This window comes from Miniopterus natalensis, chromosome 10 (assembly GCF_054644295.1).
Source record: "Miniopterus natalensis isolate mMinNat1 chromosome 10, mMinNat1.hap1, whole genome shotgun sequence".
NCBI classification, from domain to species: Eukaryota; Metazoa; Chordata; class Mammalia; order Chiroptera; family Miniopteridae; genus Miniopterus; species Miniopterus natalensis.
In genome coordinates this window covers 65,611,499-65,635,353 of record NC_142090.1, presented here as the reverse complement: position 1 = coordinate 65,635,353, position 23,855 = coordinate 65,611,499, and the positions used below count along the sequence as shown (strand labels likewise).

Below are 23,855 nucleotides of genomic sequence, written 5' to 3'. Positions count from 1 at the left end.
TTGCAGATCTAGGCTGTGGTGCAAGCTGCTAAGCTACTCAGGTCATAATGGCCCACAGATCTGATGTTATGAGACAGATTTCTGATCGATAAAATGGCTATGTGCAGTCTCTGGCTAGACCTAATAGGAGAGTCCAGGATAGACACCTAGGGTTTAGAGGTAAGACCATGATTTCTGCAGCAGAGAATTACTCACCTTAGGGGAAGAGAAAAAGCATATATTACATACATCCATGTGTGTGGACACCCCCCCGCCCCCCCAGATCCTGGCTTACTAGTGTGTCCTAGTACATAGTGTGTGCTTCAGAAAGGGAACCTTAGCACATATGAATTAAATGTGTAGACAGGGAGGATCCGAGCAAAAATCTGTTCACTGGACTTCCCTCTGTGTCCCACTGTTTCTGGGTTGCCCAGCAAGAATATTTTTTACCACGTTTGTTCTTTCTCATCAGCCTGTGAATTATGTACCTTCCTTTTGAAATCCTTGACCCCTGCTTCCCTTCCCCTCTGTCCATAATACATATAGACCTCGACTGCACAATGAGTCTTTGGGTCTCATATCTAAGGGCACCCCAAATGTAATATATCTGTAATAAATTTGGGGCATTTTCTCCTGTTAATTAGTCTTGTGTTAATGTGATTATTAGCCCAGATAGAATAACTTAGAAGGTGGGAGGAAACTTATTTTTTTGCATCCCACACCTCATAATATTGATACTTAGCTTATGGTTCAGATTGTGCTATGAGATGATGGAAGTTAATGACATGTTTTATACTATATTTTACAAATGGGGGAAACCAGCATTCAAAGTTAAGCAATTTTCTTAAGAGAGATCAAACATGATAGGACCTAAAAATAGATTGCTACTGTATTTGACAACTGTAAAATCAGCTATCATGGTCACCGATTCCTCATTCATTGTCTCATCAGATTGAAAGAGCTTGTCCTCATTTTGTACATTTAATTTGATATTCTTCACATAATTTCTTTTAACGTTTAATTACTTATTGAAGATGAAAGCTCAGCTTGACTTCAGAATGATCTTTTCTTATCCACCAAAGTGACTTGTCATTTGAGAATTATATTTAAAATTAAAATTAAATTAAATTAAAACTCAAGTCAAAAAGCTCTGATCTTCCCTTTTGTTTTTTAAAAATAAATTTTAAACTACTTTATGACAGTAAATATTTGAAATTTAATTGTTTTTGTGTTCATAAATCTTTACAAAGGGGTCTCCTAGACAGAGTGCATATTTATAATGAAATTAATTAGTGTGAGACTGAATGGCACAGTATGCCAGACACTCTATGGGACTACTTCAAGACAGACACTTAAGCCCACGTTTGCTTCTATCCACAGAAAAAGTCCTTTTAAAACACCAGATGAGTACAAAATAGACAGAATTATGTTTCAGTCCTGAAGAAAGAGAAGGATATTATCAATTCTCCAGAAGCTTTGAGGTCTTTCTGGAGACCACAGTACACAAAGAATTGGAGCTAAAGGAATAAAGACTATCTTTACAGTAAAAATAGTCAAAGAATGGATCCTGTGAGGACAATAAGCACCTAAGATTCCCTTCATAGAAGCCCAAATCTGGAGAAATAACAGTATGTAGATCTGAGGGGGAAAATATATTCATAAATTGCTGGTAGGAGAGCAAACTGGTACATTTTGATGGGCATTTTTGTAATACTAGCTCTATGAAAAACTTGAAATTTGCAAACCTTTTGACTAAATCACTTAACCAATGTACAACAATGGATGCTCATGGTAGCATGCTTTATAATGTTGTAAAGGGCTAGGGAAAAAAAGACCTAAACTTTCACAGATAGAATATCAATTAGATGAATCATGGTAAATTAATACAACATACTGTGCCACTGTAGGATAGATTTCATTGTGTAAATATGAAGAGCAAATGGGATCGAGTGACTGTCTAGTAGGTTCAGTCTTGTGTGTGCATCTGAGGCCCCACACCTATTGAAATGGAATTATTTTTATAGCATACTGTGAAGTAAACAAAAAACATATTATAAAACAATTGATAGCACAACCCCAAATAGATATAAATATGTATTCTAGTTGCCTAATAGGATGACAGCAAAATATGAAGACTACTTACCTGTAGTGTATAGGATTTATGAGGAATTTTCTTTCCTATTAACTAGCAGTAATTTCTAATTTTTCTAAACTAATTTGCTTGAGTAAAAACAAATAGCTTTTTAAATTCTGTGAACTGTGAATTTTAAAGTAGGATACTGTGCAGCATTCAAGAGACAGAATTTAATGTATTACTAAGCCCTTCGTGCACTCCTTGATCTTGGCAAACTAGAACATGCTGTTCCATAACCAAATCCAGGAGGGAAAATGCACTGTCTCATCCAAAGGATGCAAACATATTTAGCCTAACAAGAAATTGGCTCATTGGAGGCTTTTATAGCACACAAGGTCAGAAAGTAGTTCGCATAATTTTCTCATGCTCCTTTTATAGTGTTTATCTTTTATAAGGCTATTTGGAATAGTCACTAGCCACCTGTCAATAATGTGGCCTTTTGTAGACTCAGCCTTATATTGTTCTCATGCCCTTGACATATAAAACACAGACTTAGAAGAAGTCAGTGTTGATTACAGTGAGCAAAATACTAATTTTAAATTTAAAAGGCCACCTTTTGTAGACTGAAATAAAGAGAGTTTTCAATGACATGAAGAGAATAGGCATGTTATGAAACCCTTTTTAGCAGGCAGAAAAAAAACCACCCTCTTCATCAACATTTTTGGAAAGTTAGTTAAGAATTATATTTAAAGTACTAGCCTATGGAAAACTAAGCCAAGGAGCATTCATTTAAAGTTGTTATAAGAATTTTGCATAATCTTGCATCAGTTCCAACTGAAAATATTTCTATTGTGAGCCTGTTGATTATATAAATATTTGGGTATGTAAACAGTTCATTCAAATGTTTTTTTTAGTGGGGTAGGACATCCAGTATTTCTTTCTTGATTTATGTAAACTCTGTCAGGCTAAATGTTCTGTATATATTTTGACCTACATCCTAGAAGTGTTTTGCGTGATACTGAATGAACACAGTCCTACAAATCTGTATGCAGGAATACATTTCCACTTATAAAGGGATATTATCCAAGGCCTTAAGTAAAAAGCTGCCTGTCCTTTGTTTTGTGCAGTTGGATTCCAGGTCCCCTTTATGTTATAGTGAACCAGAACAATAAATGAAGCAAGTTTTAAACCAGTGAAAATTCTTTCTGTTCTTGTTAAAAAGCAAACATCGCGCACACAGACCGCGCACACACACGTGCCACCTTTCCAACAGCACCATTTCCCACTTAGTAATAGCAGACATCGGGCTACAATTTAACATTGTGCAGAGAGAGATAGGAGTTCAGTATCAGTCTCACATTCTATTTGGGAGAAGACGTCTTTGTGTTTTCCTTGATAGAGTTTGCATATTGTGCTTTCAGATTGCCCTTTGAAACATTTGTACCCCCTGACACATGATAGCTAATTGGGCTAACAATTCTTAGCTGTCAAGAGCAATTTTAGATGTGGTCCCCTTTCTGTTCAATGTGTGATTATTTTTAAACTGCTGGAGGAAAGAAGTAGACAGCCCTTCATCGGGTGTACAGTGCTAAAGATCTGATTTTTCAAAAGGTCTGTTAATTGGACATGTGTAATACCCAAGGTGCAATGAAAAGATAAGACAGCAGTTAAAGCCTACGAAGTGAATGAGTTTTTTTCAGGTTCATTGGTGGTTATTTTGCCACCTCCACTTTCACTGGTGCCCCCATACATTTTATCTTCCTTCAGCCTAGAGGGTGTTTTTATAGATCTCCATGGAATATGCTCAGGGTTGCCTGTCTTCGGGTTCTCAATGGAAATGTACTTGGAATAAAGTAAGCCCAATACAGTTTTCTATACATAAATGGTTAATAGGAATCTGCGATGATATTTTTGGAATGAAAATTGAATTGTATTTGTATTTAGAATGTATGCTTTTCCTAGTGATCTAAGTAAACTTTAGAATATCAATGTGTATGAAATAGTGTAGAAGTTTTCTTGAACTCAATTTCTTCCTTTCTGTTGGCATTGACATCAAGCAGGTAGTACAGTTAATATATTTAAATGCCAAATTTACAATTTGCTATAAATTTTTTTAATTTTTAGATTGAGGATAAAAGACTAGCTTCTTATTAGTCCTAATCTGATGGATCAGTCTAACTTCATAATTAATATCAAAGATTAGAAAACCATCAAATATCAAGAAGTTCTCCTGAGTTACATCTGGAATTTAGACTTTAAATTAATGAAAGACACTCATAGTTTGAAATTTAGATGTAACGGCATATAGCTTACTCCTCACTTGACGGCCCAACATAAACCTATCTTTATATGCTGTGTTTAGGGCAGGAAATAAGAAGGACTGATTCGATTCGTTCAGGCACAGTGGGGAAAGGAGTAAGTACCAAAGGCGTGTGGAATTAATTCTAAATGTTTATACATATTACTGTGTTTCCTTCCTGAGAAGAGTCCTAGGTTCCGTGATTCCTAACTGAATGTTTACAAAATCTTTAAGAGAGCATCAACAAGGTTATGAGTATATATTTTCCTTTGACAAGTTAAAAATAACATAAAAATATCAGGTATGGATGTGGACAGATTTAACAGACTCACTGAACTCATAAAATTTTGACATCAGCACTCTGGGAACACTGTTTCTGTAAATGTATTTAAAGTCCCCTATGACTCTTCACATGTGAGATTCATAAAGTACTGACATGGGTATGCCAAATGTACAATTCTTATTTTCATGCAAAAGTGATTCGTTTGCACAATATTTTCAATCTCTTTTCTGTTTACAATTCCATTATTCCATTTGTAATGAAGTTAACATTATCAAATTATAAACACCTTCCTATATAAATAAAATTAAATGTTGAAATTATTTATGATAAGCACGTTCTTCATATTTCATTCTTTGTAGATTAATCATTTTGTGTGGGTGTATCGTAAGTCTTGAGCTCTACAACCTAGGCTAAATCGTAAAACTAAAAGTCAGAACTAGAATCTGAAATCAAGGATGGTTTTGTTACTCATTCAAGATGTGAACTTGGCAAATCACTTCCCCTTCTTGTCACCAGTTCTTTTCATTCACAGAGTCAGTCTGTTGGCCTCGTTTAGTGCTTTTCACTTTAGGGCAACAGAAACATCTTGTCAGACGAAATCTTACGCGTAATCTCAACATGTATAAAAATAAATAGTAGTAATGGAGCTTTTCTTGTAGAAGCAACAATGAGGGAGGAAGGAGGGCAGTGGGGTGGGGTTGGGGGACCCTGAAGCCCAACCCTTTAGCTGCCCCCCACCTTCCCACATAGCCTATTAAAGATGGCTCTAGGCTACATCAAATAATTTCTCACATTTCATGGAGCACACTTCAAAAATCATGCAATCATGTGATCATCACGTTTCTTTAAAATTCCAAAATAACGTAATTCTCAATTTCATCAATTGAGATTTGTCTGTTAAAACACTGAAACCCTATTAAATACGTTAAAAAATAATACGTGCAGATACAAGGGGCTTTCAATCTGTGCTAAGAGGGCTTCATAGGTAAAAGGCCCACACTTCCCAGTAAAGCCACTGACTTAAGTATCCCTCAAAACAGCTCTATAATACCAGAGAGTTCATACCTAGGAAATGAATGGATTGATAAAACTCCAGGTAACCCGTCCATGTTCAGAAAATGGCAATAGTCTTCATTTAAATTCTCTCATCTATTTTTCACACTTCACCGGGGAGATGAGGAAAATGATCGATTTAAAGGCAGAATGTGCTTGAATGAAGATTTTCTCTTTGGTTGCCAGAAACTAAGCTGTCAGCACACACACACATACAACTATTAGACTCTTAGCCACAATGTAAAGCAACCAGAAATGAGGCAGAACGGAGCATATTCTACCAAATCGTTAATTGCTCCGGAAGAGAAGGGCCTGCGGGAGGCGAAGTCCTGCGCGTGGGTCGTTTTCTTTCCCGGTTGCTGGCGTGGATCACGGTTAGGAGGCGCGCGGCGGGTTTTCACTGACTAACTGCCGGTGTCCTCTACAACCTAAAATTAAGAAAACGAATAAAAGCAAGCTTTTAGTCACCCCCAGGGGACCCAGGGTGAAATTGCGCGGGCAGTCACCATATATAGACTCTGACACAGTTCCCCTCGGCAGGACTGAGCGCGTGCAGATGGTTACTTTCCAGCAGCCTGCGCGGAGACCTACTTTGTAACACTTCGGGGGAGGTCAACGCCCTAGATCTTGCACTGCCTTTCTGGAACGGAAAGTAACCTCGAGTTTCCTCTGGTCGCACTGCTAACTCTCGTGTTGTTTTCAGGTCCGTGGGGCCGGTGCATGGGGGATGAATGTGGCCCGGGAGGCATCCAGACCCGGGCCGTGTGGTGCGCGCACGTGGAAGGCTGGACGACGCTGCACACCAACTGCAGGCAGGCCGAGAGGCCCAGCAACCAGCAGAGCTGCTTCAGAGTCTGCGACTGGCACAAAGAGCTGTACGACTGGAGGCTGGGGCCCTGGAACCAGTGCCAGCCCGTGATCTCACGAAGCCTGGAGAAGGCCCTGGAGTGCACCAAGGGGGAAGAAGGCATCCAGGTGCGAGAGGTCGCGTGCGCGCACAAGGAGACGGGCGCGCCCGCGGAGGACCTCATCTGCGAGTACTTCGAGCCCAAGCCGCTGCTGGAGCAGGCCTGCCTCATCCCCTGCCGGCAGCCCTGCATCGTGTCCGAGTTCTCCGCCTGGTCCGGCTGCTCCAAGACGTGCGGCAGCGGGCTGCAGCGCCGCGCGCGCCACGTGGTGGCGCCGCCGCAGTTCGGAGGCTCGGGCTGCCCGAACCTGACCGAGTTCCAGGTGTGCCAGGCGGGCCCCTGCGAGGCCGAGGAGCGCGCCTACAGCCTGCACGTGGGGCCCTGGGGCGCGTGCTCGGTGCCCCCCTCGAGACAGGCGAGGCAGGCGAGGAGGCGTGGGAAGAGCAAGGAACAGGACAAGGGCCGCGGGAAAGGAGGGCGCGACCCCGAGGCCCGGGAGCTTATCAAGAAAAAGAGAAACAGGAACAGACAGAATCGCCAGGAGAACAAGTACTGGGACATCCAGATCGGCTATCAGACCAGAGAGGTCACCTGCACCAACAAGACGGGCCAAGCCGCCGACCTGCGGTAAGGTTGCACCGCCCGTGGCCACGCGCCTCGCTGTCGGGCCGTGGGCTCCAGGGTCCCTCGCGCGCTCCCCGATGCGCGGGGCCCCATGCGCGCAGCCCGGGGCGGGCGCCGGTGGAACGTGTTGCACTTGAAGGCGCTTAAGCTCGTGTGTGTCCGGGCCTTGTTTCCGTCTTGCTCATGTGTAGGCCCTACACGGCCTGAGCTCATTTCCACTTGCTGTCAATATGAGAGATTTTCTGAGAGCTGATCCTGCTGCTGTAGGTCAATAGTGCTGTTTACATCCATAATGGGAGGGTGGGGGAGGCTCATTTAATGGCTGGAGTTTTGGGATTTCGAATTCAGACACACATTTTACTGAGAATAAGTCACACCTGTAATCTCTCCAAGTTTATAGCATTTTCAGAATTACCCCGTAAACAAAATCTAAACCACCACCCAGGGAACTATATACCTAGGGATAATTCTCTTTCACATTTTATAAAATGGGATAACTTTCCTCAGAGAAGAAAAAGGGAAATCAGCAGAAATTAAGGTAAGTAGATGGTATTTAATCATGAGTTTCCTAGTTTAGAAAACATGTAATTAATTGGCTGCGTTTTCTAAACAAATTATATGTCAAATTGTATCTGATGAAATGGTGACAGTGCTATGAAAGACTTTCTCATGTGTGGTTTATTTGTTGTGAAAATATTCACTGAGGATCTTCCATTGAGGATTATCTAAAGGATATGATGTTCTTTGGATTTTCTAAATTTTGCTCTTGGATAAGCCAGACCATCTGGGAGTGGCTTATGTGGATCATTTGCATAATTGCCTTTTCTGAAATATTTATGCAGTTATGATTTGGACTGAATTGAGAGAAATTATGGTAACATCACTCAGAATTTTATATCGTATATATTGTGGAAATGACATTGGAAATGTCATCTACTCCATCACACGTCTGTTCTTTAATTAAAAGCACATAAGATAAATTTCACCGATGTCTCAACCCATGTGCGTCTGGAGAGCAGCTGGTTGTTTTCCTTATGGCCCCTGGAAATCTGGTAACAGATTACATTCTCCTGTTTACTTTGGCTGTTGGGAACAGAAACAGGACTAAGTGACATGCGTGTTGTTTACTAAGATACTCCATTGGCTTCATCTGTTTCTCACCCTCATTACTTTTCTTTATTCATTTTTGTGTGTGGTGATTTTGCTTTCTGCAGATTTTGAAAGCTGGTTTGAAGCCTTTTTTAGTTCAGGATATAGTGTAAATTAATGAGTAAACAAACAATCGACTTATCTAAGACATTTTCTCTCAGTATAGCGTTGTTCTAGTGACTGTTTTTAGGATATTTGCTTTTCTCTCCCCTCTTTGGACTTACACAGTTATATTTTCTCTCAGCCCAACAGTAATTTGCTCTTTATTTATTCTGGTGCCATCAGCCCAACTCCTTTCCTGGTCTTGCTAATGGTCCTTGTTCTCCTGCCTTTGTTGTCCAGCTTCCTTACAACTCCTTAAGTGTGTATGTGTATGTGTGTGTGTGTGTGTGTATGAGTGTGTGTGTATGTGTTCACCTCTGAGTCTATGTCATGTGCATTTTCAAGTCAATCCCAGTTTTTATTATTTTATGACTATCCTTATTTATTTTTTAAATATATCTTTATTGGGATATCAGGGAGAGGGAAAGAGAGAGAGAGAAACATCAATGATGAGAGAGTCATTGATCACCTGCCTCCTGCACGCCCCCATTGGGGATCGAGCCTGCAACCCGGGCATGTGCCCTGACTGGGAAACGACCTTATTCTGCTGGTTTCTTCAGCCTCCAAGACAATTTGAGTTGTCTCATGCTGTCACTGGTTTAGCATGCTGTAGACACTTAATTTTCTTTTTAACATTGACTAGTCAATTAAAAGTGTAATTAGAAGAGTACCTACTACTGCATAGAGCCTAACATACCCATGCAGCTGTTTGAAATAAACAAATATGTTTTAAAATCTGTAGATTATTTATCAGGTGCTTACATTCTTTGAGAAATACCATATCTAACTATTCTAATAAAATCATAGTTGCATATATGTTATAACTTATTAGGTCACAGATTAAACATTATGTTAAGCAAAGTGGTTATTAACATTTTTCTCATTTAAGAATTACATATATAAGAATATACATGAATAAACATATGATTCAGAAAGTTAAAGCGTTAGTGGAGAGACAGAAATCAGGTGTTTTGACCTAAATTTTGCTCCAACATTATAGCATATCAGTGAAGTTAATGAAATAAAGAGTAGATGGATAATACCATCAAAGGCACACAGCCACAGATCACAGACTTGGTGATTAAATTTAAAGTTATGTCTCATATCAAATTGAGAAGTAATTTTATCATGTAAGAGGATGAAAAATTATTTCCTATGGCTTAAAAATCTTATTACAAACACTAAATGAATTAAGATAAATAAACCTATGAATATTGGGCAAGCAGTTTATAAGCAAATAAAAATAATTTTTGCAGAATTACTGCTAGAACTTCCACATTAAAGAAAATAGATCTGCCCTGCTTCCTGCTTTCTAAACAGACTGAAACGAGTAGGAATAAAAATGCATATGGAAGTCCATTCTTTTATGATAATAAAGAACAGTCCCAGGCCCAAACCACACCTGATAGAGAAGATTTGGAGGATGTGGTACAATTAGACATAATTGAGGGAGGAGACTTTGAGAGGCATTATGTCTCTGCAGCTTTTATGAACTCAAAATCTCTGATTAACCTGAACTTTCTGAGGGGCCAAGCCAATGACACCACCTTGGTATGTCATGGTCTGTGTTAGTCAACGGGCTGCTGAAGAGTCTTTGAGTTCTGTGTGAAAACAGAATGGCATAATAGGCAGGACTGAACAAGGAGACTCACTGTGATATTACTGCCAGGAAAAGACTATCCGTTTGATGGACTGAGGGGTTAAAGCTTTGATGACCAGTAGAAGAGACCTCTAAATCACTACACACACCATGGACAAAGGGGGCTTCCCTGCGAACCAGTGAGTGTCAGCCAGGCCTAAATAGAGTATTTCCTCCAGGCCAAGAGCTGGTATGAAAGTGTGGGAAACAGTTCCCCAAGAAACCGAAGATAGGAAAGGTAATACATTTTCTTCTGAACCAAAAAGGAGAAAGAATTTCAGTAGTCAAAGAAGAGTTAAGATAACTGAATGAGCTTAAAAGTGATTTGGCAGAGTGCACAAAAAGAAATGGGGAATTCTACAGCAAGAAAAGAAATGAAATTCATGTTAGAAGAAACAAAATGTGGGAAAATATTCTGTGATGAGAAGAGTCGATGATAGAGAAAACAGCTGCAGAACATCAAGTAAGCTGTAATTGTTTAAAAAGATGATATATATGGAAATAAAGCAGATCACTAGATGAAACTCTGGTGTTACCGAAGATAGCACCAGAAAAATTAGAACAAACGAAACAAAAATACAATGATATAATAGAAAACTGTCCTTAAATTAAGGAAGACTGTAATCCACAACTTGAAATTGCACAGGGCCGATATTCTTCTAGAAGAGGCTGAAATTATATCATCGTGGAAGAATGTATATAGAGCAATTGTTATAGAGAGATAGACAAAGAGACATTGAACTGAAAGCCACAGTGTTACTCAATTCTGAAACACAGGACACATTCTCTTCAAAGTAAAATAAGGCAGGACAGCACATTATTTCCACTGATAGTTAGCATTCACCTGTAAGTACTAGTCAGTGTAGTTGAAAGGAGAAAGAAATGAAAATTGGAAAGCAGATGTCAAAATTAAGATGTTTTTCTCCAAATTTTATAGAAAACTCAAGATTATCAATTGAAAATATATTATAAACAGTAGAATAGCTCAGTGGGATAGTTAATGAAAGATAATATCCCAAGATCAATATATTCCCTAGATGCAAACAGCAATGGGCTCAACATTGATGGAAACAAAGGATTAAAATATCCCATCTACAACAGTAAAAAAAAAAAAAAATCTGAAATAAGCCTAACTACAAGAGTTCTACACATGATAACAGACTTTGAAAAGTGAAAAAGTAGATATGCGCTTGTTTAGGACATGTAGTAAATACACTGATTGCTCCTATGGTGTTCTTGCATAGTTACCAAGGGAAAAATAAGTAGATCATAAAAGCCAGGAAAATTCTGAAAAACAAAAGTAAAGAGAAAATACTAACATCACAAGTAAATTAAATGCATTTTATTCCATAAATAGGAATGATAACAATTGTATGTTAGTACATAAATAATCAGATCAAACAGAACTGGGTTGAGAAAAAAGATCCCCGAAACCTTAAAATATGTTTCCAGTGGTGAAGGAGCATTTCCAATTTTGGGGGAAATTAATATGTTTTTGTTTAAGGGGCAATTTCTTTGTCATGTAAGGAAATAAGAGGGGAAAAAGAAAAGTATCCTTTTGTTAATTGTTATGCAAAAGTGAGTTCAAGTATCATTCAATACTTTTAAATGTTTCTTTCAAATACTAGAAGAAAAAGTAGGATATTTAAAATCTTAAAATAAGGAAGGACACATTAGACCACAGATTGCAGAGATCATATAGGAAAAGATTGATATTTGCTCAGGAAAAATATTAACTAAGTTAAAACCAAGTAGCAAACTGAGAAAAAAATATTTGCAATACATATAATTGACAAAGAGCTAATTTTCTTAACACATAAAGAACTCCCACAAATCCTTACAAAATCTAATACAAAAATCAGCCAAAGTTCAAGAGAAGGAAAAGACAAGCTACGCCAGGGAAAATAATTGCAAAAGGCACATTTAATAAAGGGCTGTTACCCCAAATATGCAAAGAACACTTAAAACTTAAAAGTAAAACAGCTCAATTAAAAAATGAATCAAAGACCTTGATACCTCACCAAAGAAGATATACAGATGGCAAATAAACCTATGAAAAGATGTTCCCCGTTATATGTCATCAGGGAAATGCAAATTAAAACAACAGTGAGATACTATCACATACCTATTAGAAGAGCCAAAATCCTTAACACTGACAACACCAAATGTTGGCAAGGATGTGGAACAACTAGAACTCTCTTACACTGCTGGTGGGAATTGCTGGTTGAAAGACAGTTTGGCAGTTCCTTACAAAGTAAACATACTCTTACCATGATCCAGCAATCACGTTTCTTGGTATTTACCCAAAGGAGCTGAAAGCTTATGTTCACACAAAAATCTACACATGGGTGTTTATAACAGCTTTATTCATAATTGCCAAAACTTGGAGGCAACTAGGATGTCCTTCAGTAGGCGAATGAATAAATAAAATGTGTTACATTTAGATAATGGGATCTAATTCAGCGCTAAAAAGAAATGTTGTCAAGCCATGAAAAGACCTGGAGGAAACTTAAATTCATTTTCTTAAGTGACATAATTGTCCTGAAAAGGCTACATACTGTATGATTCCAGCTATATGATATTCCAGAAAAGGCAAACTATGGAGACCATAAAAAAATTAATTTTGCCAGGGTTTAGGAGGGAGAGATGAATAGGGGGAAACACAGAGTATTTTTAGGGCAGTGAAAATACTTTGTGTGATATTATAATGCCGGATATATGACCTTACACTTTTGTCCAAACCCATAGAATGCACAACACCCAGAGTGAACTGTGTTGTAAACTCTGGACTTTGATTATGATGTGTCTATGTAGGTTCATCCTTAGTTAAAAAAAAAAAAGGACCATCCTAATGGATGATGTTGATAATGGGGGAGGCTGTGTATGTGTGGGAGCAGCAGGTGTATGGGAAATCTCTGTATCTTCCTCTCAGTTTTGTTGAAAACCTAAAACTGTCCTGGAATTTAAAGAAAAGCATTTTTTAAAATGGATAAAATATGAAGAGGAAAATAGTTTCATAACCCCTAAAATACTGACACTTTGGAGTATTTTTCTCATTTTGTTATTGATTTTATTTCTTTAAGTCTTTACTCAAATTCAGCCTTACTATTTCAGATAGTAATGAATAATACTGAAGTGGTTTTCTGATTTTTTCCCCCCAAACTCGTGCTTTTCTGACATACCCTTTCAACTTCAACATTAAATCTGTTAAGCAGTAAATTGTATTTTTTTCCAACATAATCTCTTCATCCCTGATTCCTATTTTACTTTAGAATACTAGTTGTTGGCCCTGGCCAGATAGCTCAGTTGTTTAGAGCATTATCCTGATATGCCCAGGTTGCAGGTTCAATCCCTGGTCAGGGCGCATACACCAATCAACCAGTGAGTGCATCAGTAAGTGCTACACTCTGAGTCTCTCTCTTCCTCGCTCTATACCTCCCTCTCTCTCAAATCAATTTTTAAAAAAGGAGGGGGGAATAGTAGTTGTTAACTATTCTTTTAGGATTGCTCTCTGGAATAGAAATTTAAAAGTTAAATATAAATCTGCAGTACTGGCTTTATAACAGCTTGAAAATTTGCTGAATTAAGAGAGGAATTTAAGTAATGGATAAGTAGAGGAAATCACTACTAAATAAGAATAGGAAAACCTATGCAGTCATGGCTACCCATTGTTGAACAAGGCATTTAAACTTTCTGGGACTTCATTTTTTCATCCATAAGCCATATGTGTGTGGTGTGTGTGGGGGGCGTGGGAGCGAGGGGTGAACAGTGATGTTCAAGAGAAGGATGGGGTTGAAAAATCTCTAAAAGCTTCCAAGTTTTGTGATTTCAAAGAACCCTGAACAAAAACTATAGCTAAAATTGTGGATATAAAATCCAATATATCTTTCGTGGCAGGAAGTTAATTTTTAACATGTTCCACAAATCAGTTGTAACTGGAACATGGGGATGAGTTTATACGCAGTGCCTGTGGGATGAGACGGCTCCTCGTAGTCCTGAAAGTGCGCGGTTCTCCTCGGTGGATGGGCCACGTGGTCCTGGGGCTCTTTCCACATTACGACTTTGTGAGCAGTGAAACTGCAAGTCTAATTCTAACCTTACCAAAAAGAAGGGAGTGCATTACCCACTATTTTAAGTAATGCTGACTACTTTTAGGTCATTCAGAATCCATTTATGAAATGGCTACTTCTCATGCATAAATAGTAGGCTTTTAGGTTAAAGAACTTTCTGTAATACCCGAGGTGTCAATTTGCTGCCAAGGTGCACCCATCATCATTTCTCACCAGCCTGCCTCAGCTGCTTGCTGGCCACAGCTGACCGAAGAAACGGACTCAAGGGCCCACAGTCTTTTGCAGATGGTATATGGCCAGCAAGAGAATCTTCACTTCTCTCAAAATACAGAGCTGATGGGGCACATTGCCCTTGAGAGCCACTCCCCACCCCTTCCAGATCCCGCTTATGTGCCTGGAGGCTGACCTCTGAGCATTAATAATTAATAATAATAATAACAGTAATAAGGCTTCCGAGTTCTCTTCTTCCTGGTTGGATTTCACCCTGGGAGGCAGCAGCAGTTTATGTGAAGGTGGCAGGAAAGGGCAGTTGGGGTATTTATCCTGCAGCTCTGTCTAGGTCCATCCCAGGTTCTGGTAAAATCCTTTCTTTTGGCCCTTTATTACCTTGGGATAACCATCTTCCTACAGTTGCTAGCCCCTGGGTGCTTCACCATCCCTTGACGATTTTTCTTAACACTGCCTACACTTTTAATAATCCTTTTATTAAACCCTTCTGATTCAGCCCATATGAGTTTGCAATTTATATTCTACTAACCCTGCCAGGTATAACTGATATATAGTAGAGTACAGTGTCATTGCTGGTTTACTTATTAGTTAATTAATTTCGTGTTTATTAATTTTTTTGTTCAACAAGTGCAAGACATTGAGACATTCTGGGTGCTGGCATATATAGACAAAACAAAAGCAAAGCGGAGAGGACCCTAATCTCAAGGAACTATTCTTTGCCGTGGAAAGAATGGCACAAAAAAGCAATATAAAAACAAGTCCTAGTTTGTGTCTATATAGAGAGAGGGAGTGCGTGCAAGTGACAGCTGAGATAGTTCTTCCTAAAGGGAAATTGCTTGATAGGGAATAGCTTTATAGAGGAAATGCTGGTAGAGGTAAGGGCTAGTAGGCAAGCGCAAGGTAGGGAGGGTGATGGAGGAAAATATGCAAACAGCAAGCCAGCAAGTGCAAAGGCACTGAGATACGCACAGTTTACTGTGCAAGGATATGATTTATGTGAATCATTCACACATCTAGAGATTACATTATAAAGGGATGATAAACTAGACTAAAGAGAATCCAGGGAAATCTTGGAGGTCAAGCTTAAATGTTTGGACTTCATGCCTTGTGGGTCAGTCATCTCCACATTTATTAGAAACAGTGTTTTGAGCCCATCCCAATAAATGTATTATTTATTTAAAAATTAAATCCACACCTATTATAAAAGTATTCTATATGCATTACTAAAATCATAGTAATTAAAACTAAGTGTAAGATAAAGAAATAAGGAAATAATATTTTGCTCATCACATGGGTTCATGTTATCATTAGCTAAAATCTTAAGACAAACTATCCATGAAAAAGTACAATATTGGTGGTAGGGGTTTTTAGTCCATTTTATATATGTACTTATATTTATAAAATAATTTTATAAATGTAAATATATATATTTAATGTATAAAAATAAAATAAACTCTATATTGGAAGTGGAGATTTGTGAATATAATTTCCATGTTATATGCATATTATAATCATTTAATCAATAAACAGGTATTAATTAAGCACTATGTGTTCTGCACTGTGCTAGACACATCATTAATTTACAATTATATAAAACTTTTACATTGAAATGTTTTAAAAGATCACTATTTATAAAATACCTATATTACAGAGGTCAAAAATTGACTGTAAGAAGTTTTAAGTACCTTTCCCAAGTCACCTAACAAAGTGCAAAGCAGAGGGTAATAAACAAGACTTGACCAAAGTCGCCCTACTGTTGTATTTATGAGACCCCGGGGCTGCCTTGGGTGTATAGGAGAAAAGGTTGTTCTCATGAAGGCATTTCTAAGAAGCTGAAGCTCATTCTCACCAAATAGGGATATATTTCAAAACTTGAAGTACATCCATTTTTTAAATAGTCTTCGTGATTACTTCTGATTTAGGGGAGATAGCCTCTTTGGATCTGAGTATGTGATCATCCCTCCACCCTTTTTAATGAGGCTGATTCACAGCAGAATTATCCATCTTCCGCTTTCTTATTTTGTGCGTGTTCCGAGAAAGTTCCCCATTTAGATTGCAGAATATAATAGTGGGGAGAGAAATACAGCACACATTTATAGTCAGTAAGACTATACACACATTATCCCGCTCCTTCCAAAGGTGTTTCTGTTCATTTCAAAATACTAGACTAGCTGTCAGACAAGTGCTGGTAGCTCTGTATACACTTCAGCCAACCAACTTTGGGATTCAAGATAGCTGCTCTGGTCAAAATTATAAAGCAGGAAACTCTTGCCTTCTGTTTATTTTCTATTCCCATTTAACATCCCTCACTAACAATGACATTTTCCTCTTCAGACTTATTCTTGAGTTTATGCACACCTCCCATCCTGATCCCTTCACCTGAAGTATGACCCAAGTTCATTTCTATTTCCTTCTCTCTTTTCCTCAACTTAATTTCACTCCTTGAAAACAAAAGTATTTTTTAGTATTGTAAAAGAACAACTGATTAGCTCATTCATATTATGTCAAGCCCCAGATTTCATTAAAAAATGTATTTTGTTAAATATTGAAATTTTCTCAGAAGTTATGATATACATTATATAAGGAAATATACTAACACATATCTACTTGTATGTATATACCCCCATTCTATGTAATAGCAATAGGTGAATGGCTAGATAAGCTACTTCATGAAAGACACAATATTACTTACAGCTCCCGTTCAACAATGAGAGTGCCTAGCAACAAATGTTTGTTAAAGTATTAAAATTAAAGGGAATATTCTGGTTTTAGAACTTGAGCCTTTTAGTGAATAAATAGGGAGCTAACTAAGGTCAGTGGGAAATTAGAAATTTCTGCAGATTAGGAAGAAAATAACCAAAACATGTAAAATAATGTCTGTCCTCAAGAGAGATGTCACATTCAACTAAGAGAACATAGAACATACAGAATGTAGAGTATGGATAATTGGTTCCTTTCAGGAGACAGCACTGAGAAGATATTTCAGTGTTATTGTGCCTGGTTAATACTAAAAACTTGCTCTGTAGAAATTAGAATATGTATCATTCTTAATATTGTAAATGTACACCAATAGTTTCTGAGCATTAGTTTATTTAGTTTAATCTTTGGTCCATTTGCAAACATCCTTATATTGTCTATTTCTCCTGTTTTTACATTTTGAGGGCACTAAACTATTTAATCATAACTATCAATTAGTTGGCATTGATGATGGCAGACTAAAGGCTAATACTGACAGTATTTACCTATAAACATATCAAATTCAGAAACATCAATGTGACACCAGGGTCACTTCCCACATCCTAAAGGTGTGACTGCCTCATCATGCCTAGTTTATCTTCACCTTTCTGACACCTCTCTCTATCACCTCTCAGGAGTATTTTTGGTCTAAATAATGATCCTGTCATTGGACAATTGGACAAAAGGGAGCTCGTAGGTAGCATTTAAAACATGTTTAAGTGAAGGGAAAGGATTTAGGGCCTGGGATTAACCTTAAACCACATTGTAGATATCACTGCCCAGTCCTTCCTCACATGAACTTTAAAGTTCATTCCAATTCCCTTGCTTTCCCTCAGAGCCTTATTAATATCTCCCATTTGATTGTTCTGAGTTTAGCTTCTTTCCATGAGCTGGTGTGAGAACAAGATTCCTTGAGAAACTTCCTCGAGCTGGCACTTCCTGGAGCAGCCTGGCCCCAGATTGGGGCGGTGACCTTGCATCTCCTTGGCAGGAACAGTGATCTCACCCATTGTTTCCATTCATTTGCTGGAACTGTGCTAGACTTATGTGGGTGGTACTGGTCTCGCTCTGACTGGAATCTAACAAGAAGGGTTTAAATTGGAGGAAATATATTAAAAGGAAAAAAAGTCCACATAGGACAGAAATTTAATAAATCATTCATGCACTGTTTGTGTAACCTAATCAAGAATATGCTCACTCTTTTTGAGTCCTGTATTTCAATCACGTATTTTTTCTTATTTCCTTCTTAAAATCCTTGCCCATTATTGAGCATTATGTTGAGCATTATTTTAGGCCTCTACTCACACTTTCACCTTTTTTTCCCTTTAATCTTGTATCACTTTATTATAGAGCAATTACCTAGCTCTTCCCAAAAGTTTCTTTGAAAGATAGCTTTTTTTCTATTTAGTACAAATACATGGTCATTGATACTAGATTTTAAAGGGATGTGATCATGGAAAATTTTTTTAGCATACTAGCAGGATAACAGTTGAATTGTAAATGAAGAAAATAACTGTGCTGTGCTTAATACAAGAAGCCATTGTCTGAAACAATCTTGGAATGTTGGTATAATCGTGCACAGTGCAGTGTTGGAACAAACAAAGCAGGTTTTTGATAAAGAAAAATCACTGATAGTTAAGATTACATTAATTGTTCTCTGTGGTTTTAAAAAAAAAAGTATTCAAAAGGCTACTAATAGTATTCAAAAGGCTATTAAGTCAGACCACTAACTGATATATATTGATGTTTATATACACACACATACATTTATGAACATACATATACTCCTATTAATAGATGGATAAGAATAGACATAGCAAAAGATATATATATGGAGATAAATATATATATTCTAATTCAAGATTAATAACTGAATTTGTCAGAAATTATTTTCAATAGTTTGAAATTTACATACTTTTGGATTTCATACAAGATATGGTATACAGATACATTTTAGATTTCATGCCAGTTTTCAAAGAGTTTTTGTCAAAAATGTAGTTTTCTGGCAAGTTCTACTCTACCAAGGATCCTGTATAGTGAAAAAAAAAAAAGAAATAGGTAAACAAAAATACAGTAGATACCGTATAGTTTCAGCTCCATGTAAGTCATTGCTCCTTCACTTGATATCTTTAATTTAATGCATAAGAGACCAGGAGAAAAAATATATAAAATGGAAAAACAAATAATAAGTAAAATTACTTTAAATTACTGTAACTTTATACACACCCAGATATTTTGTGTCTTTAATGGGTTGTATAATATATAGTCCACGGTTGGTAAAAATGATGAACAGATAAATCTAAGATTAAATGACTAAAGTTTTCAAGAGAAAGCTGCATCTACATCAACTAGAGAAATTTGATAAGGCAATAGAATCTTACCAAGTTCACCCCAAATGGGTTGTATTTACCTAAGTGCGGTGTGATGGGAAAAGTGAGCATTTCAAGTCAAACATGATTTTTATCTCTCTCTATCTCTATCTATCTGTCTATCTATCTATCTATCTATCTATCTATCTATCTATCTATCTATCTATCATCTATCTATCATCTCTCTAACTATCATCTATCATCATCTATCTATCTGTCATCTATCTATCATCTATCTATTTATTTATTTATATATCTTTATTGATTTCAGAGAGAGGAAAAGAGAGGGAGAGAGAGAGATAGAAACATCAATAATGAGAGAGTCATTGATTGGCTGCCTCCTGCATGCCCCTGACTGGGGATCAAGCCCACAAACTGGGCTTGTGCCCTGATCGGGAATCTAACCCCGATCCCCTGGATCTTAGGTCGACACTCAACCCCTGAGCCACACCCAGCCGGGTGCAAGTCAAACATGATTTTTAAAGACTCTGAGAAGTAGGAATGGGCTGGTTATCTGTAGTGAAAAACCAGTAGGAATGTTAGGGGCAGAAATAGAATAATGGGGACTAGCTATAATTATAAGAAATATTAATCATATTCTGTTAACAGTGATTGTTCTGTTCTGATTAGAGAGAGCACATTCTAACCTGGCTGAGAGTTGTACATTCCGGGACATGGGAGTTAACTTTTGAATGTGGTTTATCATCATGGGAAGATTAACAGCCTTGTTCCCGAAACAATGGTTCCGGAGGCACCTGCCCTTTGTGACCCCCAGCCCACATTGCCTGTAACTTGTTAGCATTATACCTTGCCTACTGCTCTATGCCTGTAATTCCTACTTTCCCATGTAATCTTTGTACCCAAATATAAGCAACTGGCTTATGGGGGGCAGTAGAGCAGATTTTATGTGGATGGATCCTGCTGCTCTCCCTTACTGGCGGCATTGTTGGAATAAAAGCTCATATACAATTCAACCCTGTCTCTGCTTAATTGGCTCAAGTAGTGACAGGCAGCCCTGACACACTGTTGTCTGGTTTCAGGACTCTTAATTAAAGGAGCATGTAAATAGTAGTAAACAACTTTAGAATGGGAACCTGATGACCTTAATAGTATGGCAGAGAAATTTGGAGGTTTTTTCCAATAAGCAGAGACAGAATTGTATGTTCATACACAGGAATGGCATGCAGAATGGATGGGAGGGCCAAATTTTAGCTTTTAGTTAGCCATGACTTAGGTCATCTTTATAATTCAAGACTGGGGCGAGGAATGCCTGGATCGAAGTATCATCCCTGGGGATTCTGAGGTCAAACACACAATACAGAATCAATTTAAAAGGAAATTCAGTCTTGACTATTTCTGTTCAATAGTTTATGTTCCCTGATCTCTGCCTGGCATGAGCCTCCAATTTCCAGAGCTCTGACAAATAAGTGACAAAATGCTAGGATTGTTGGGTTAGCTAAAATGGAACACTGACAAGTAACAGAAAGAGGCCAAGGCGTTGCCTTTTCTATTCCAGTGGTCAGTTATTCCATGCTCCTCAAAAAGTATATGGACTTCAAACCTGCCATTTTGTTCTGGGGTCCAATTTCCTCAATAGACTGAAGGCAAGGACACTCTGGGATCACACCAAACCACTGAAGCTGACCCCTGGCTGTGCCTGTTGATACCCTCTCATGATGATGACAACCTGGGCTTTCTTCTACTTTTTGTTAAACATGTCCACATATATCACTTTTGATCCCTATAATTTGGCATCCTTCCCACACCCTACCCACCCACCCCCATGTTTTATTTACCCTTCCAAAAAGGAAGAGAAGGGAATGTAAAAGAGATCCTTTAAATAATCACTTCATTCTATTCTCTCCTCACTCCCATCATGTTTATTTACTTTCTCTAACCCAGAAATGAAATAAAAGAAGAGGAAGCCTGCAAGGAGTGTGGCTTAGCACTTTTCTCTTTTAGATGATGAATAGAAAAGAAAGCCTTGTAATGAAGGCATAGCCGATATTGTAGATTAGTGGGGGGTTGGGACCAGGCCCAACCAGCAGGAAGCAGGAGAGGCTCCAGAGGCACACAATTTAAGGAGACATTCACTCCCAGGGACATGCCAGGGCCTCCTCCTGTTTTGCTCCCTAGGTACTCCGTAGCCTGACCCTGAACTCACCCTGGGTGATAGAGGGAGGGGTGAGTTGGCTAATGGGCTGAGGAAACTCAAGTTCTCTTCTTCCAAAAGCCATTCATTATCTGTGTTTGTATACTTATTCAACAAATGTTTAATGAGCACCCATTAGCCTTTCCTTTGAAAAGTAAGTTATAATAGCACTCACTTTGATAATCCCTACCTTCTAATTTAGATATTCAATGAATCTGGCAATATTTTAGGAGTGCAAGGCACTGTGGGGTAAAGTTTGAGTAGGTGCAAAATAATTAATCACTTTTTCTTGGAATCTAAGTGTCTCCTTTTGTGAGAAATTTTTCAACAATTTACTTTTAGTCTCTTTTTATAAGTAAGTAGATATATCTAAAGCATTTTAAAGGGTACTCATGCTGTGGCCTTTTGGAGATTTTCTCTGCTCAGTCTAAATTTCACCTAGCTTTTATTTTGTTCCTCTATGGTTATTGGTTACTTAACATAACAAAATGACTCATACAATGTATCCATGATAATAATGCATGGCTCATCACTGTGTTATTGTTACTGTACTAAAAGGGTCCATTTGCCTGCACACATCAAAGCCCGATAAAATGCTAACAGGAGTTTGCAGTAAAGAAATTAAAGGTCTATTTAAGGAAATGGCCCCAAGCCCTGAAACACAGGTGAGTTCATGCTCTAAGACCTACCTCCCAAATCGCCCACACAGGGACGGATTATTTACAGGAAAAATTGTTAATCATGGTGACCAATGAAGTAGGGGTCATGGGCCTACTGATTGGTTGGGGCCAAAGTAGGAAGCGGTTGATCTTTGTATCAGGTCCTGAAACCAGTCATTTGTCTGGTTTCATGAGGGTGTGATTGGTAGGGTCATTCTAAGCTTTCCTGGTCCTAGGACTGAAGCACAACTGAGGTCGCCTGGCCCTAGAGCCGAAGCACAACTGAGTCCTGGTATTATCTTTATTTTGGCCTAAACTCTGTTCTCACAGTCAACAGACCTGAGGCTTTATTCTTAAAACAGTTTGGTGCTGACCAGTCATTAAGCCGTAGTACTTAATGACTAAGGGACTGGACATGCAGTATGTGCAAAGGTGGAAGGATCTGGTTGAGAGGAGGCAAGTGAGTCATGGTGCTATTAGACTGGACAAAGCTAGTTTGAATTAAGGGGAAAGTCATATTAAAGAAACCATGATAATATATGGTTACATTATCAGAAAGGAATATTGAGTGTATTCATTTTAGATATTCAAACAAGTTAATAAGGGATTCATTGAGGTAGATGAGTCCTTAGTGGCCCTTTTAAAGGTACCTCCTTTCAGGGGGGTAGTCTGGAGAGGAGGTAGTGTCCCCATATTCTGGGAGCTTAGAAACTAAGTCATACTAGACACTAGAGCAGTAGTTTTATGCAACTGATATAATAGAACATAGGAAACAGACTCAGGTGGCCTCGATTCAAGTCAGACTCTGCCACTTAGTTCTTAATTACAAAATGGGGATAATATTCCTACATTAGGTATGTCTTGATTATTATGAAGATACACACAAAAAGTTAAACATGTAAAAGTGCTGTGAAAGTAAATGGATTAGCAAAATATAAATTTTTATTAATAAGAAAGGATGACTAAAATAATTAGATGGTAAAGATCATTGAAAACAGAAGGAGAAAAGAAGGGAACACACTCCGTAACTTCTTAGGTTCTTTCAATCTCTTTAAAAGGGTATGTTGGGGATGGAAATATTTTTTTTTAGGGGTAGAAATATTAATCATGCTCCATTAACCGTGATTCTAACCTGGCTGAGAGTTGTATGCCCTGGGACATGGGCGTTAACTTTGGAATGTGGTTTATTGTCATGGGAAGATTAACAGCTTTGTTCCCAAAACAGCAGAGTCCTGGAGTCACGTGCCCTTTTTGACCCCTCCACCCCCAGCCCACATTGCCTGTAACCTGTTAGCATTATACCTTGCCTACTTCCCTATGCCTGTAATTCCTACTGTCCCATGTAATCTTTGTTCTTCTACCCCAATATAAGCAGCTGGCTGGGGATGGGGGGGATAGAGCAGATTTCTCAGGATGGCCTTACTGCTCTCCCATATTGCTGGCAATATTGGAATAAACACTCATGTAGGATTCAACCGGTCTGTGTAATTGGCTCAAGTAGTGACAGGCAGCCCAGAGCCATTGTTGTCCA

At 38.3% G+C, this 23,855-nt stretch overlaps 1 protein-coding gene across 1 annotated transcript in view; it reads left to right on the top strand.

Annotated features, from left to right (window-relative positions):
- The window catches only part of THSD7A (thrombospondin type 1 domain containing 7A), a 309,567-nt gene that overhangs the window by 114,150 nt on the left and 171,562 nt on the right, over nucleotides 1–23,855 (top strand). Inside the window, exon 2 of the mRNA XM_087821185.1 lies at nucleotides 6,392–7,223. Coding sequence (XP_087677311.1) covers nucleotides 6,392–7,223 — 832 coding nt within the window. The remainder of the gene's footprint in view (nucleotides 1–6,391; nucleotides 7,224–23,855) is intronic.